The sequence below is a fragment of the Podarcis raffonei genome, chromosome 10 (assembly GCF_027172205.1).
Source record: "Podarcis raffonei isolate rPodRaf1 chromosome 10, rPodRaf1.pri, whole genome shotgun sequence".
Lineage (NCBI taxonomy): Eukaryota > Metazoa > Chordata > Lepidosauria > Squamata > Lacertidae > Podarcis > Podarcis raffonei.
Genome location: NC_070611.1, coordinates 44,003,204 through 44,017,891, shown reverse-complemented (window position 1 = coordinate 44,017,891; position 14,688 = coordinate 44,003,204). Strand labels below are relative to the sequence as shown.

Genomic DNA, 14,688 nt, shown 5'->3' with positions numbered 1-14,688 from the left:
GGACCGCAGTTGCTTTATTAAACAGGAAACATAATGGACTGGCTCTGAGGGTTATGCAGAGAACTCAAAGAAAGAGAAAAATTTTGTGCGCAGCGTGGTGTTGGATTTTTTGCAAAAAGCAGAAGCAGTTCAGACCCTTAAAAACCACAGATTAAAAACCCCAGCTGCATTCTGGGATTACGGGGTTTCTAGAAAATGGAAAGAAAAAGTACCTGGTTTTTCTGTTAACCCTGATAGAACTTCGAAAGAGTGATTCTTTGCCAATCTCTCACAAAAGGAAAGAAAAATACATACAGGAAAATCACAATGCACTTAAAGTCAGAATTTTGCACTGCTGGCATTTCTTCACATATGCTAATTGGCCATTAAAGAAATAACTGGACCCCGTCTTCACTGGCAGGGCTCAGCCCAAGTTCCTGAAATGCCGGAGAGCATCTAAACATACACAAAGGTCCTTTGCTCTTCAGTGAATAACCATAAGGAGTATGCAATAGAAAGGTCTCCATAAACTGCATACAGAAGCTATTCCAGACAGCTGCAGTTGCTTTTCCAAATGTAATCAGGAATCACCTAATAATCACACAAACCTTTGCAAACCTCAGTCAGAAAGAAGCAGAGAGAAATGCTGAACTGACGTTGATGAGTCACTGCTCAATGCCAAGTCTTGATTAGGAGTGAAAAGGATACAACTGGCAACACTGTTTGCAAAACAAAGCAGGAGGATTCTTGCAGAGTCCTGTGGCATTTGCAATTTGCACTGAAAGCTCCCTCGGCTCTGTGCAATGTGTGGGATTTTGAAAGGCTGTGACGGTTGACACTGATGACCAGTGGGATTGTGCATCCCTGGGGGTTGTTGGCCTTGGCCATTCATTGTTGGTGCAAAAGTGATATTTTGTGTGTGCGGTGTCCTTTGCCAATGCCCCCCCCCATCGCCAAAGTGCTCACTTGTGCACCAGTGGACACAGGGGCACAGCTGGGATGTGAATTTTTAAAAATGAGGTACATATTTTAATGTACAGTGGTGCCCCGCAAGACGAATGCCTCGTAAGACGAAAAACTCGCTAGACGAAAGAGTTTTTCGTTTTTTTATGTGCTTCGCAAGACGAATTTCCCTATGGGCTTGCTTCGCAAGACGAAAACGTCTTGCAAGTTTGTTTCCTTTTTTGTAAAACCGTTAATACCCAGGGTGCATTGCTTGAAGAGGTGCAGTTGCGACTTGACTTCGAGGAGCAACTCATAGCACGCAGTGTGGTAGCCTTTTTTGAGGTTTTTGAAGACTTTGCTGATTTTTGAAGCTTTTCCAAAACTTCTTTTGCAGCCATTTGGTAAGTTAAACTTTTAAAACTTTTTTTGGGGGGGTTTGGATTTTGGGTTGGGGTGTTTGGAATTCAAGGACTTGGTGTTGGGGAGGGGTTTGCAAGAATCTGGAAGCTTGTGTGGTTTTTTTCTGCATTTTTATGATTTTTTGTGACCATTGGGCCACTCTGCTGTTTTTTTTTTAAAAAAATTCTGGGTTTGAATTTCTGTGTGGTGGGTGGCTGGGGGAACAGTTGAGGAGGGGTTTGCAAGAATCTGGGAGCTTGTGTGGGGTTTTTTTTGTATTTTTATGATTTTCTGTGACCATTGGGCCATGTTTTTTTTTAAAAAAAAATTCTGGGTTTGAATTTCTGTGTGGTGGCTGGCTGGGGGAACAGTTGGGGAGGGGTTTGCAACAGTTGGGGAGGGGTTTGCAATTTCTGTGTGGTGGGTGGGTGGCTGGGGGAACAGTTGAGGTTTTTGAAGACTTTGATGATTTTTGAAGCTTTTCCAAAACTTCTTTTGCAGCCATTTGAGGTTTTAGAAGACTTTGGTGATTTTTGAAGCTTTTCCAAAACTTCTTTTGCAGCCATTTGGTAAGTTAAACTTTTAAAACTTTTTTGGTGGTTTTTGGATTTTGGGTTGGGTGTTTGGAATTCAAGGACTTGGTTCTGTGTTTGAATTTCTGTGTGGTGGGTGGCCGGGTGCTTTTGAATTTTTTGGATGTGAAGCACTGATTCTTTTTTTTTTTTTTTTGAGTTTGCGAAGGTAGGAGCTGTGCTGCCATGGGACCCAAGAAGACTGCTGCTGCAGAGGCCGGCGAGAGGAAGAAGGAGAAGGTGACACTGGAAATGAAGAAGGAGATCATCCGGAAGCACGACGGTGGAATGCGTGTGACAGACCTCGCCAGGGAGTACGGGAGGAATCCATCGACCATCGGGACCATCCTGAAGATGAGGGAGAAGATCCTTGCGACTGATGCAGCCAAGGGAGTCACCAGGATCATGAAGAACCGCCCAGCTGTTCTGGAGGAGGTCGAGAAGTTGCTGCTCATCTGGTTAGAAGAGAAGCAGCGTGCAGGGGACACAGTGACTGAGGCCGTCATTTGTGAGAAGGCCAAGGCCTTGCACGCAGACCTCGTCCAGGAACAGCCAGGAACCTCAGGCGAGCCAGAAGTCTTCAAGGCAAGCAGAGGTTGGTTTGACCGGTTCAAGGCAAGATCTGGAATCCACAGCGTGGTCAGGCATGGAGAGGCTGCCAGTTCTGATGTTCCTGCGGCTGAAGACTTTGCAGCGGAGTTCCTGGAGGCAGTGGCGTAGCGTGAGTTGTCAGCACCCGGGGCAAGGCAAGTAATTTGCGCCCCCTAGCCCGTGGATTTGCGCCCCCTAACCCTAACCCCCAGATGTTGCGCCTGGTGTGGCCGGCCCCCCCTGCACCCCCCACGCTACGCCACTGCCTGGAGGCTGTGAAGACGGAGGGCTACGTTCCACAGCAGGTCTTCAACTGCGACGAGACCGGGCTGTTTTGGAAGAGGATGCCCAAAAGGACTTTCATCACATAGGAGGAGGCCAAGTTGCCTGGCCACAAGCCCATGAAGGACCGTCTGACCCTGCTCTTCTGTGCCAATGCAAGCGGCGACCTGAAGATCAAGCCCCTGCTGGTGTACCACTCGGAGAACCCACGGGCCTTCAAGAAACACAAGGTCGACAAGGAGCAGCTGAGTGTCATGTGGCGATCCAACAGTAAGGCTTGGGTCACACGTGTGCTGTTTGTGGACTGGGTCAATCTTGCTTTTGGCCCTGCTGTCAAACAGTACCTGCTGGACAACAACCTGCCGCTGAAGGCTTTGCTTCTGATGGACAATGCTCCTGCTCATCCTAAAGGCCTTGAGGTGGACTTGCTGGAGGAGTTCAGCTTCATCAGCATCATGTTCCTGCCGCCTAACACCACGCCACTGCTCCAGCCGATGGATCAGCAGGTCATCGCCAATTTCAAAAAACTCCACACCAAGGAGCTTTTCAGGCGATGCTTTGAGGTGACTGATTGCACCACCATCACCCTGCGGGAATTCTGGAAGGACCACTTCGACATCGTCACCTGCTTGAAGATGATCACCACGGCCTGGAACAGGATCAGCCAGAGAAATTTGAATTGCGCTTGGCGCAGCCTGTGGCCGGACTGTGTGGCACCAAGTGACTCTGATGCACCAGAGTCAACAGTGGTGCAGGACATTGTTGCCTTGGGGAGGACCATGGGCCTGGAGGTCACAGAGGAGGACATCAGCGAGCTGGTGGAGGAGCACGACCACGAGCTGACCACCCAGGAGCTGGTCAAACTGCAGGCAGAGCCTGCGCAGGAGCAGGCCTCGCTGGAAGAAGAGGAAGCAACTGAGGAACGGCTGTCCTCCAAAGAACTGAGGGACATTTGCCAGAAGTGGAAGGATGTGCAGGCTTTTGCACAGTGGCACCACCCTGACAAGCACGTGGCACATGACCTTGCGAACACTTTTGATACGAGGGTCGTGTCGCCTTTCAGGGAGGTGCTGAAAAGGCGGATGAAGCAGCAGACGATGGACAGGTTCTTCAGCAAGAAGCAAAGAGTGGAAGAGGAACCTTTTGCGAGTGGTCCCCCAGAGTCTTAGAAAATGTACTGTACACTTTGTTGATTTTTAAATGTTTTTCTGTCATGTTTAGAAACTTAATTTATTGTTCCTTCAATTTTTGAAATGCTCTTTACAGTATGTGTGACTTTAAAGAGCAGTTAATAAACTCTTGTTGTACCAAATTTGGCTTTGTTTGGACTTTTTTTGACCATAGGGACGCATTAATTGATTTTCAATGCATTCCTATGGGATTTCGTGCTTCGCAAGACGAAAAATTCGCTAGACGAAAAAACTCGCAGAACGAATTAATTTCGTCTTGCGAGGCACCACTGTAAAAGTAAAGGTAAAGGTACCCCTGCCCATACGGGCCAGTCGTGTCCGACTCTGGGGTTGCGCGCCCATCTCGCTTAAGAGGCCGGGGGCCAGCGCTGTCCGAAGACACTTCCAGGTCACGTGGCCAGCATGACAAGCTGCATCTGGCGAGCCAGCGCAGCACATGGAAACGCCGTTTACCTTCCCGCTAGTAAGCGGTCCCTATTTATCTACTTGCACCCGGGGGTGCTTTCGAACTGCTAGGTTGGCAGGCACTGGGACCGAACGACGGGAGCGCACCCCGCCGCGGGGATTTGAACCGCCGACCATGCAATTGGCAAGTCCTAGGCGCTGAGGTTTTACCCACAGCGCCACCCGCATCCTATTTTAATGTACACATCTCCTAATGTATGCATTTATGTCTAATGTTTGGGGCACATTTCTAAAATGTGCATTTGAAAATAATACATTTTAAAAAATATTTTATTTTCACCAAAGATGCACCTTTGTGCACACAGTTCTCATATATATACATATTAGACACATTTTGCTGTTGTTGGAATACTGCTTCCAAAAAGCTCAAATTTTAAAGCTTTGTTTTTCGTTTACACATTGGTTCAGGAAGTGCAAAATACAAGGGACTCCCCCTTTACGTGGGAGTTTTATTCTGGGGCCCCGTATGCATATGCAAAATCGTGTGAAATGGGGTACACCCTGGGGAACGCTCCTCAACCAAGCTGGAGAGACGGTGGGGCTTGGATAACCAGGTGGTCTCCATTGCTGGGTACCACTTCTGGGTACCTGGCACCACATATGTGCATGGTCACGCATAGATCGAATGAGCATAAATGAGGAGTCGCCTATAGTAATGCTCACATTACCAAAAGATGAACAAAATGAATTTCTCCTCCGTCCCTAGGGGGAGAAATCCCATTCTGCCCTAGGAAGGCTATAGTTCCATGCCTTACAACTTGATATGCAATCCACATTCTCTTCTGGTGCTGTGCCATGACTGAAGAAGTTACAGAAGCTCACCTTGGCATTTCATAGCAACACTCTGATATGGCTGGCTGGTAACAGACAAGGCCGCAGAAGCCAGTTGTCTGATATTCTCCATTAATTGAGCAGGAGTGTATTCGCTTCGGTCATCTTTTTTGCAGGTGTCATGCTGCATCATCACTGGTGGCACTAATGATTCCTGAGTAAGCCCTGATCTTCTCACCTCATGCTCCCGATTCCATTTGAATTTTCTCCTTGCGGAGCTGATGTCTTAGCAGCATAGTGGCTAAGCTAGCGGCACACACCTCTGGCAAAAAGGTGGCACAACTGTAGCTTCTTATTTCACAGGTGTAGCAGGACTTGGTAGGGATCCAATTTCACTCCAAGACTAGGCAGACTCTGGGGCAGGATCACCGTGCTAACTTAATATTTATGAATATATTACCTTCCTTGACTTTTTAAGGCTGAGTCAACTGCTCCTCTGTATAGCTTTTAATCACCATCAAATCCTGAACTAAAAGTGTATTATTTACACATCACCAGCACACAATGAAGTCCTCCTGTTTCATTAATTCTCCCTGGTAATAGTAAAAGTGGCTTCTTCCTTCGCTATAGTTTATTGTCGTGCTTTCACCACTCCCCTGAGCTGCGATGTTATGAGCTTTCATGTGCATGAAATTCCTCACACACTTCCTTGCCAGATGGGATGTATGCAACCATTCCTCAGAATGAAGTGGGACGGAGGGTTCTTTGGCATGATTTGCCTGGGTACAAGAACAGGAACCGCCCTCCTGCCCATAGAATAGAACAGATGGGAATCACCGTCTGCTCGAGTCTGGACTGCATGTTCCATCAGGGAAAGACAACACACATTTCTTCCTTTTTGGATGGGATTCTCCCTCCCTCCCTCCCTCCTTTCTTTGAGAAATACTTATTCGCTCTACCTCTCCCTTCTCTCCTCCCATACCATTTGTTACAGGATTAATGGCATCGTGTCAGAATCTCTCAACACTTCTGCTGTGCACCTTTGCCATTATTAGCTGAGCTGGCCAAGGCAACACCAGGGCAACATCTGTCTACTGTCACATAAAAGGCCATGGGGTGGCGGGAGGTGGGGGTGGCACAGAAGTCTTAAAGACGGTAATTAGTTATTAAGCTTTATTAGACCTCCAAATATACTATTCTGGAAGCCCTCCAAAGGCCTTCAAGCTGCGAATTTCTCCACATTTGGAGATGGCTTTCCCTCAGAATTACAGGGGTTTGGGAGCGACGAATGATGCAATGATAGCAAATTGTTTAGAGGTTCTCTCTCCTCTTCTAGTCCTGTGGAGGAGCCCAGGGGACATGGAGAGCTCCAAGCAAGCATTTTGCTCCCACAAAGTCAGCTTTTTGAGCCTTGGCTTCCAGTCCACCCTTCCTATGTGCTGCTGTGTTTTTGAGATCGTCTTGAAGGGGCAGGCACTTCTCCACTCCATGGCCTCCTCCACTCCATGGCCACCTGCCTGGTACACTCGATGCACTGTTGGACTGGTGTGGGAGTCACTTGGCTTCTCAGGCCTGGGAGAAAGCACCCATGAGGGTCCTGTCTGTGGATCAACAAGCCCTGGTGCTGTGCAGTCTGCTTTGATTGACTCCTGCTTATAGAGATAGACCTGTCCATTTTGGTTCTCTAAGTTTCTCCTTTTCTGATCTTAAATTGAGTTATCTACATTTCCACAGCAATTTGTGGTTCTTTTTCCCTTTGAAAAATCATCTTGAGACTTTGTCAGCATTTTAGTGTGATTTTTTCCTAAGAGCCACGGTTTTTTGTACAGGTTTTTGTATACATTTTTTTGTACATTTATGCACATTCAAGGCATGCACGACCATATACACACATATCACCATGAACACATAAGTGGCAGGAAAAGGGGCAAAAGCAGTCCTAAAAGAGTGTGAAAATGGCAGAAGGTTGTTAAAACTGTCTAGCAATCCCATGAGCCTTCGCAAGTGCAATTCCAGGATCCTTTGCACCAACCTTTGAGGTCTGTGGAGAGTTGGAGTTTGAGAAAGGAGGTTTGCAGAGAATGATTGCGGTGGAGTTGGGTAGATGTTTGTGTTTTTTAAAAAGGGTTTTTCATGGGTTTCCAGAGATTTTGAAGATTTTTTCAGGTTTTTTCAATGGTGTTCCCAATATATGTGATTTCACTTAAACATGTGGTGCCTTGGAATGAAACCCCTCTGTAAATGGGCAGTTGCCTTATGTAGTTTTGGCAAATATGCACTGTAATGAAACATCAGAAGTGGCATCATGCCTCCTCGCTGATCCATTGACGGCCTACCCAGAGATAAACAAGAGTAGGCATGCGGTTAAGCAGCAGGGGAACCAACAGTGGGAAGCTATACTTTCCTTACAGCCGAGTTTGCATGGACAGCTGGAGAGGAGGGGAGATTAGGGGGAGAGAGGGATACCACTTCTGTGCCAGCAGCACAGCTCCCATGGGAACACTGCCTGAGGTGGCAGCCTCACTCCACCTAATGGTTGTGCCGGCCCCAAGTTATGTGTGGCTGCTTGTCCGACATGCTCCCTCAAAAACTACAAGTCTCAGACCTCTGGCATTTCCCGTGTGCAGTACAAAGGAACCAACAAAGTGTGGCAGCAGATTACAGCAGAAGGAAGGGACAAGCACCCTAATAATCAGGGAGCTGTACCCTGTTCCCATGCTGCTCTCCACATGTTTCCCCCCCCTATGCATAGAGGAGGAAGCCAAACCGCACCTTCAGGCCCTGATGTTACACACCCCACCAGTCCCTCCCTGCAATAACTTCACATTTGTGTGATACCTGTAAAGTTGAATGCATATGTGGCACACAGCTGTGTGCACTTAGACTCCCTTTCACGGGCATTATGCCAAAGGAGCACAGATGTTGAGAACAAGCATTGACAAACAGAATAATCGTGAAAGGCTTTTAAGAGAACAGAGCTATTTGAATCCCAGAGAAAACGAGAGCTGGAGCTGCTGATGGGCTTTGCAGGTCCCAGTAAACCATCAAGGCCTCTCGTCTTCAGAGTGCATAGGAGAACTGGCACTAGCTCCCAGGGGTAGGGAACAATTGCCTAAAGGATGTTTGTCACTCATCTATAGTTAATATACATACATGCCATACTGCCATGTCTGGCTATAAATACACACCAGGCATTTAGCAATGTCAGGAATTTAAACAAAGAGACAGAAAGATGCTGCTGGACACCCATAAATCCTCCAGACAGAGGTAGGGGCTGGTTGACAAATTTGTACCAGGCTTGGATAAACTATGCCTGGGCACTGCAAGTAGAAATGCAGTAAGACTTAATAAAAAAATTATACAAATAAATAAATAAATAAATAAATAAATAAATAAAAAGTAAGCACCTTTTAAAAAGAATGCAAAGCCCTTCATTCAGTAAAAAGAGGGATGGGGAACCTCTGGATGTTGGTGGGTAGCTTTCATCATCCCTGACCATTGGCCATGCTGACCAGATCTGATGGGAGCTGCATTCCAATGACTTCTGAAGGGCCGCTCCTGGGCACTTGGGACTTCCTGGCTCACAATCTTAGCCACAATATTGTGCAGGCTCAGTTCCCATAATGCACCCTTCCCCAACTTGGTGCCCACCAGGTGTTTTGAACTTCAACTCCCATCATGACCCAGCAAGCATGGCCAATGGTCAAGGGATAATATAATCCAAATTTCCCATTTGCTCAATTTGCTGTTGTAAGCAATGGCCCTGTAGATTTAGAGTCCGGAGTGCTTTTACTCCAAGGTACCTTTCTGGAGTCACTCCTGGATGTCAAGGGTTCTGTTGAGGGTCTTCAATAGATCTGTATTTCCGTCAAGAATCACACCAAGAAAAGGAACTCTCTTGCTGTAATTGGTGGACTAAGCCCACACAGTCAGGAAAAAAAAAACACTGGGTAGAAAAGGTTCTGCACAGTAGCTAAGCAACCCTCCCGCAGCTCTGGAAACTTCACAATAGGAAGTGAGGCCATATGTAGTAGTTCCTAAGAGGCAGTTGCTAGGGAACCTTGATGGTTGCTTAGCTAGTATTCCAACTAGGTCTGTGTTGTTATTTTTGTTAATTGAGCCCCTTCCCAATTGTTGATTTCAGGTTCGGATTATTGCAACAACCCCGCTAATGTTTCTAAATTCCACAGCATATCCTAATTTCTAAGTTTCCTAGAATTTTAGAATGTTCCAGCCTTTGGTGGGAAGGAACAAGTGATGAAGATCTGGACAGTCAACAACAAGGAAAGAAAAGGAAAGAGAAGGGGGAAAATATCTGTAGAATTGTTGTTTGTTGTTGTTGTTGTTGTTGTTGTTGTTGTTGTTGTTGTTATTAATTATTATACTACCACCCTTCATCTGAGGATCACAGGGCCATTTCACTATAAAAATACTGAACATAAAAACAAACGAAACAATACCCCTCCCCCCAGTTTTAAAGGCCATAGATGGTTTAATTAGCCAAATACCTGGAAGAAGAGGAATGTTTTTGCCTGGCACCTAAAGCTATCTAACAGAGGCATCTGAGATGATGAGTGCAGGATCCAGGTTGGTTCATAGGGGGAGAGGCAGTCCTGAGCCTTTTAAAGTGCTATTAATTAAAGAGTAGAGCAGAGTTCTCCACCAATGTCATTTCTTTCTTTGGCAAATCCAACAGGATGGTAGGCTATGGGTGGCCATAATCTAACTAGGTGGAGGTGTAACTGGGGCCTTCCCTGGCATTTCTTTATTAAAGTCATAGACACTTAGATACATTTCTGCACTTGCTGTCGAAGAAACCCAACAAGGTGTCTTTATTTATTATTTGATTTTTATTTTATCATCAGGTTCACATAACCCAAGAGGCCATTGCCTCAGTAGGTCACAACCTAGTTGGCCATGGAACTGGAAAGTGAACGTTAAACAACAGCCTTACTGTGTGTGCCCAGTTGGTGAGTGGGGAGAGACTCTGCTGTCCATCAGGCAATGACCTGCTTTGCCCACCCTCCAGCCCTAGGAGCCTGCGTGTGAAATAGGGCATTCACACGTACAATTGTTAGGCTACACCTGTTTTCCATGCAGCTTCTGAGAGGCCACAGGTTCTCCATCCCCCTTGCCTATTCTGGCTTGTGCATTGAGATGTAACTGTTGTTTCATGGTTTCATAGAATTGTAGAGTTGGAAGGGACCCCAAGGGACGTCTAGTCCAACCCCATGCAATCTAGGAATCCTGCTCACAGCCATCCCATCAAGGCATACTTTGCATGGTGAAGGTCCCACGTCATAACCCCCCCCCAAGGATATCAGGCAGGGTTCAAGAGCTACTGCCAGCCAGGGTAGACTATGTTGGATTGACCATCAGACCTGGTATAAAACAGTTTTCTATGTTTATAAGTCTATCTCCCACATTAATCAATGTGAAAACAACCTTCTCCCCATTCAAGAAATAAGGCAGACCAACGTACTACCCCACCAGCCAACACAGATCTGTCAAAGCCACTGATCCGCTCTTCCGACCCTTGCACGGGTTCCTCCTCTCCTGATTTATTCCTGAGCTGCCTGATTGACACTGTTCCTGCCATCCCTCCTGGAGGATTGTTGACATGCCTGGTGCCACTTGTCAGTCTTCCCAAAGCTGCACATATCAATCTGCGTTTCCCTAGATGGCTCTGACCCTCTGCTCACCTGAGAGCCAGGATATAAATAACTGCGCGCGGAAATGAAAGTGCTGATTGGGATTTAAATAGCATTTCCATAAAATCTGCCTTGAGTACTAATTAATTAAGCTATGATCAGTGTGCCTTGATGGCGCTTGTCTGATAACAGAACAAACTGGCTGGGTGGGGGAGTCTTAGGAGCACCTCTTAAGGCCTTCCTGTGGATGCTGCTGCCAGAGATCCAGGATAATGAGGTTGTGTGTTTCCAATTGTTAAGCTGCAGGCAAAATTTGTTCCCATTAACCTGATAGTGCCTACAATTTGAGGTGTTTAACAAATGAAGATCTTCTTCTTCTTCTTCTTCTTCTTCTTCTTCTTCTTCTTCTTCTTCTTCTTCTTCCTTCAATGATGCCTCATAGGGAAGTGATATCTTGGCTACAGCAAAGGGTCAAATGAGAATCAGCAGGTGGAACGTTGCCAAACCCATGGTGCGAGACTGAAGAGCCCCAGTGGTGCAGGAGACCTGGGACTGTACATGAGAAATGAGTTGAAACACTCAGATCTTGGTGTGGATTCTCCATGTGACCTTGACCTAGATGCTCTCATACGACTAAACATCAGGAATAACTTTCTGACAGCAAGAGCTATTCGGCAATGGAGCAGACTCTCTTGGAAGGTGATGGACTCTCCTTCCTTGGAGGTTTTTAAGCAGAGGTTGGTTGTCCATCTGTCAAGGATGCTTTAGCTGAGATTCCTGCATTGCAGGGAGTTGAACCAGATGACCCTTAGGGTCCCTTCCAATTCTACAGTTCTATGATTCTATATGTGAAATTGGAGTAATGGTGACCTACTTCTGAGTGCTGTTATACTATATCCTTAATGCTTGGTATGGTTTTCATATGTTCTGAAGACCAAAAACTCAAGTGCTGTTTCTAAGAATCAGAAATTTATTGGTTGTAATAAAAGGCAATGTAATAGGAGCAAGGAAGAGCCAGAAAGTTCTGAGGCTGAATAACTTTATTAAATATCACTGGGAGGAATTCAACGTAGCACAATTGTTCTATCAGTGCCAACATTTCAGTTTGCCAGATAAAATAATCCCCCTCTTCTCCCCCCCCCCCCGTGAACTTTCTGGGGATTTTCTTGACCCCACAGATGATGGGGGGGCCATGGGGAAGATAGAGAGAGACCAGCTACACTAACAGAAGTGAAATGTCAATGGGAATTAATAATAAAACATAGAGTACTGTTGTAAGGGCCCTTTTATACTATTGCAAACTTTTGGCTTCACCCATGCATTTAGTTATTTTTCTCTTGCTTCTTGGTAGGACCACAAAGCTGCCTACCTAGCTCTTGACACAGCCCATCCACGTTGGATATCAGAAGGAGTAAAAGATGAGTAATCACAGCATGGTGTCAAAAATCCAGGTTGGTTACAAGACCCATAAATAGGCCACCAGCAGGATTTTGACTGGCACACCAAGTAATAAGCTCTGGAACCGTACTTTTTCTTTTTAACTGAACACCCAAAGGATCAGGTTGCCAGTCTGAACCTGTGGTCTGAGACGCAGTGAGTGGTCACTTCCCACCTTGCTGTCTCTGTAAATGCAGCCCTTGCTTCCGTGGCTTCGTTTTCATTCCCAGTGTGCTGTCTTTCACTTTCCCAGCATATTCATCGCAACCAAAATAACAAGGGTAGTTTCTAGTTAGGATAAAATCTCCCTGTGATAACGTGAGGCAGGATGTGTGGTGAGGCAGAGGGGAAAGATAATTTTGATTGCCACCAATATCTCTCATTTCCCAAGGCAGTAGGGCGTAACTCTATCAGATTAGGGTGCTTCCCCATGGCAGCCTTCTGTAGGAATTGAGATGCTTCGCAGGTGATTGGCAACCTGATTCAGTATGCTGGACACCCCCAAGCCAGGCATCGACTGTGCTGATTTGCTCCTATGGCTGGTACATTCGTACTTACAAAATCAGCACAGAGGATTGGAAACCGTTGCACGAAACCAGCATCATTAGCTATAAATTCTTTGGCAGTAAGATTATGGAGCCACTGTCCCTGGTAGGGTGGCCACGATGCAACCAGGATGACTTGCAATCACCTTGAAAGCAGGAGATGCAGCAGCAATAGGCTATGGCTATCTGTTCCTCTCCATTGCCCATCCTCCCTTGCCTGCTCTGCAGTAGCTCACGGGTGCTCTTGCAGCGACAAGATGGGGGGCAGATAAGAAGAGCAGGCAGGGAATTGATGGAAGCAGCTGCAGCTTCTTCTCCTCCCATGTCGATGGATGCATTTAAAATACATGCCTTTCCTTCTCCAGATTGCAGACTGACAATGCTAGTCCTTGGGGACACTGAAGCTTGAGAGCCATCTCATGTAGAGATCTGGGCATTTGGTGGGAGTTATGGGGCGTGTGGCAGTGAGAGCAGATGCAAGACTTGCTGTCATATTCCTATGATGCAGATTGAACCTGAGATCTTCTGCTTGCAAGGCAGATGCTTTACTATGGAGCTACAGCCATTCCCCAAAGGTGGCTTCACTTGGCCCAGGGCCACCTCAAGCCTAGATGCCAGCTCTGGTGAGAATGTAGGACAACACCAGAGGCTAATAAAGGGAAACATGTGACAACATAGTTTCCCCCCCACCAATATTGTGGACGGGCTCCATTTGAGTTGCTTCACTATTACTGTTGGTGGACTGTAGGCAAGGGTTCAAAAACCTTGACTGGCCTTGTTAGCTAAGCCAAAATCTGTAGTTGCCAGGATCCTGTCCCAATGCCTGAAACTCTCTGAAATCCCCCTGAATTATGCATCCTGCAAAAGAGCCAACAAAATGGAGGGAGTCCTGTGTTTATAGCCATCCTCCGGCTTCTTTTCTTTAGTTTCTTTTTGTTTTTAATTATCTCCACTGACAATATTCCATTATTATTTTTCTTCCTCCAATCTATTCTCTCCTTCATCTATTAGTCATTCATCTTGTCTTCTTGCTATTTGTTCGTTCTTTGAAGTTAAATCCTTCAAAGACAGAATTTCTTATTTTCTCCTCCTCTCCTTGTTCCTCCTGCTTCTTTATTGCTGATGTTAGTATTTCTCCTTCCGAGAACCTTCTCCTGAAGCTAGAGGACTTGGTGTCATCGTTTTATTTTATTCTTTTCTTTTTCCTCCTGTGATTTCAAGATTAGCTAAATCCTGTCATTTTCAGTTGTCAAAAATATTGCTAAAATGTGTTTCTTTCTGTTGAGTCTGCCCATGCTTTGATTTTTCTGTTCCCTTATTTTACGTTGGATTGGTTTTCTGCAGCTTCCCACCACCGCTATGAGGCTAGGGCTGATGAGAGTTGTAGTCCCAAACATCTGGAGGGCACCAGGTTGGGGAAGGATTACTGTAATGCTGCTTTAGTTGGTGTTCTGTGTGTGGGTTTCCCACAGGCATCTGGGTGGCCACTGTGAGAACAGGATGCTGGACTAGAGGGGCCAGAACAGAATCATAATCAAGCAGCACCATATGAAAAATGGGTGGCTTTCATTATCATGACCCATGTGGTGCAGTGCAGCCCCAATGAAAATCACCCCTTCACCCACACCAACACTTAGCATTAACATTTTAAAATGGAGATAGCGCTGCACACTACACAATTAGCATAAGAGGTAGCTTGATCCTGGGTCACATAGTCTACTGTGAAAAATCAGGCATTGCTGTCCCTCCATTATCTATTTGCTCTATCAGGTTTGACCTTGATCCTTATTTCTATAAAAGTCATAAAAAGGTAGCGATTTCTGCCAGATATGTATATGCATGCTGGCTACAGAAATAAATA

General features: G+C 46.1%; 1 protein-coding gene across 1 annotated transcript; it reads left to right on the top strand.

Moving 5' to 3' along the window:
- Positions 1-2,757: 2,757 nt before the first annotated feature.
- Positions 2,758-12,271, top strand: LOC128422495 (tigger transposable element-derived protein 1-like). Its single transcript, XM_053406579.1, has 3 exons — positions 2,758-3,204; positions 3,427-3,637; positions 12,197-12,271. The coding sequence occupies exons 1-3, from the start codon at positions 2,888-2,890 to the stop codon at positions 12,269-12,271; spliced, it is 603 nt and encodes a 200-aa protein (XP_053262554.1). The 5' UTR covers positions 2,758-2,887.
- Positions 12,272-14,688: the final 2,417 nt, after the last annotated feature.

Excerpts from the sequence above, each read along its gene's own strand:
- LOC128422495 (XM_053406579.1), top strand. The coding sequence starts at position 2,888 with ATGAAGGACCGTCTGACCCTGCTCTTCTGTGCCAATGCAAGCGGCGAC. Across the intron at positions 3,205-3,426 it reads GAGGTGGACTTGCTGGAGGA|GATCAGCCAGAGAAATTTGA; the intron begins GTTCAGCTTCAT and ends GGCCTGGAACAG. Across the intron at positions 3,638-12,196 it reads AGGAGCTGGTCAAACTGCAG|GACCACAAAGCTGCCTACCT; the intron begins GCAGAGCCTGCG and ends GCTTCTTGGTAG.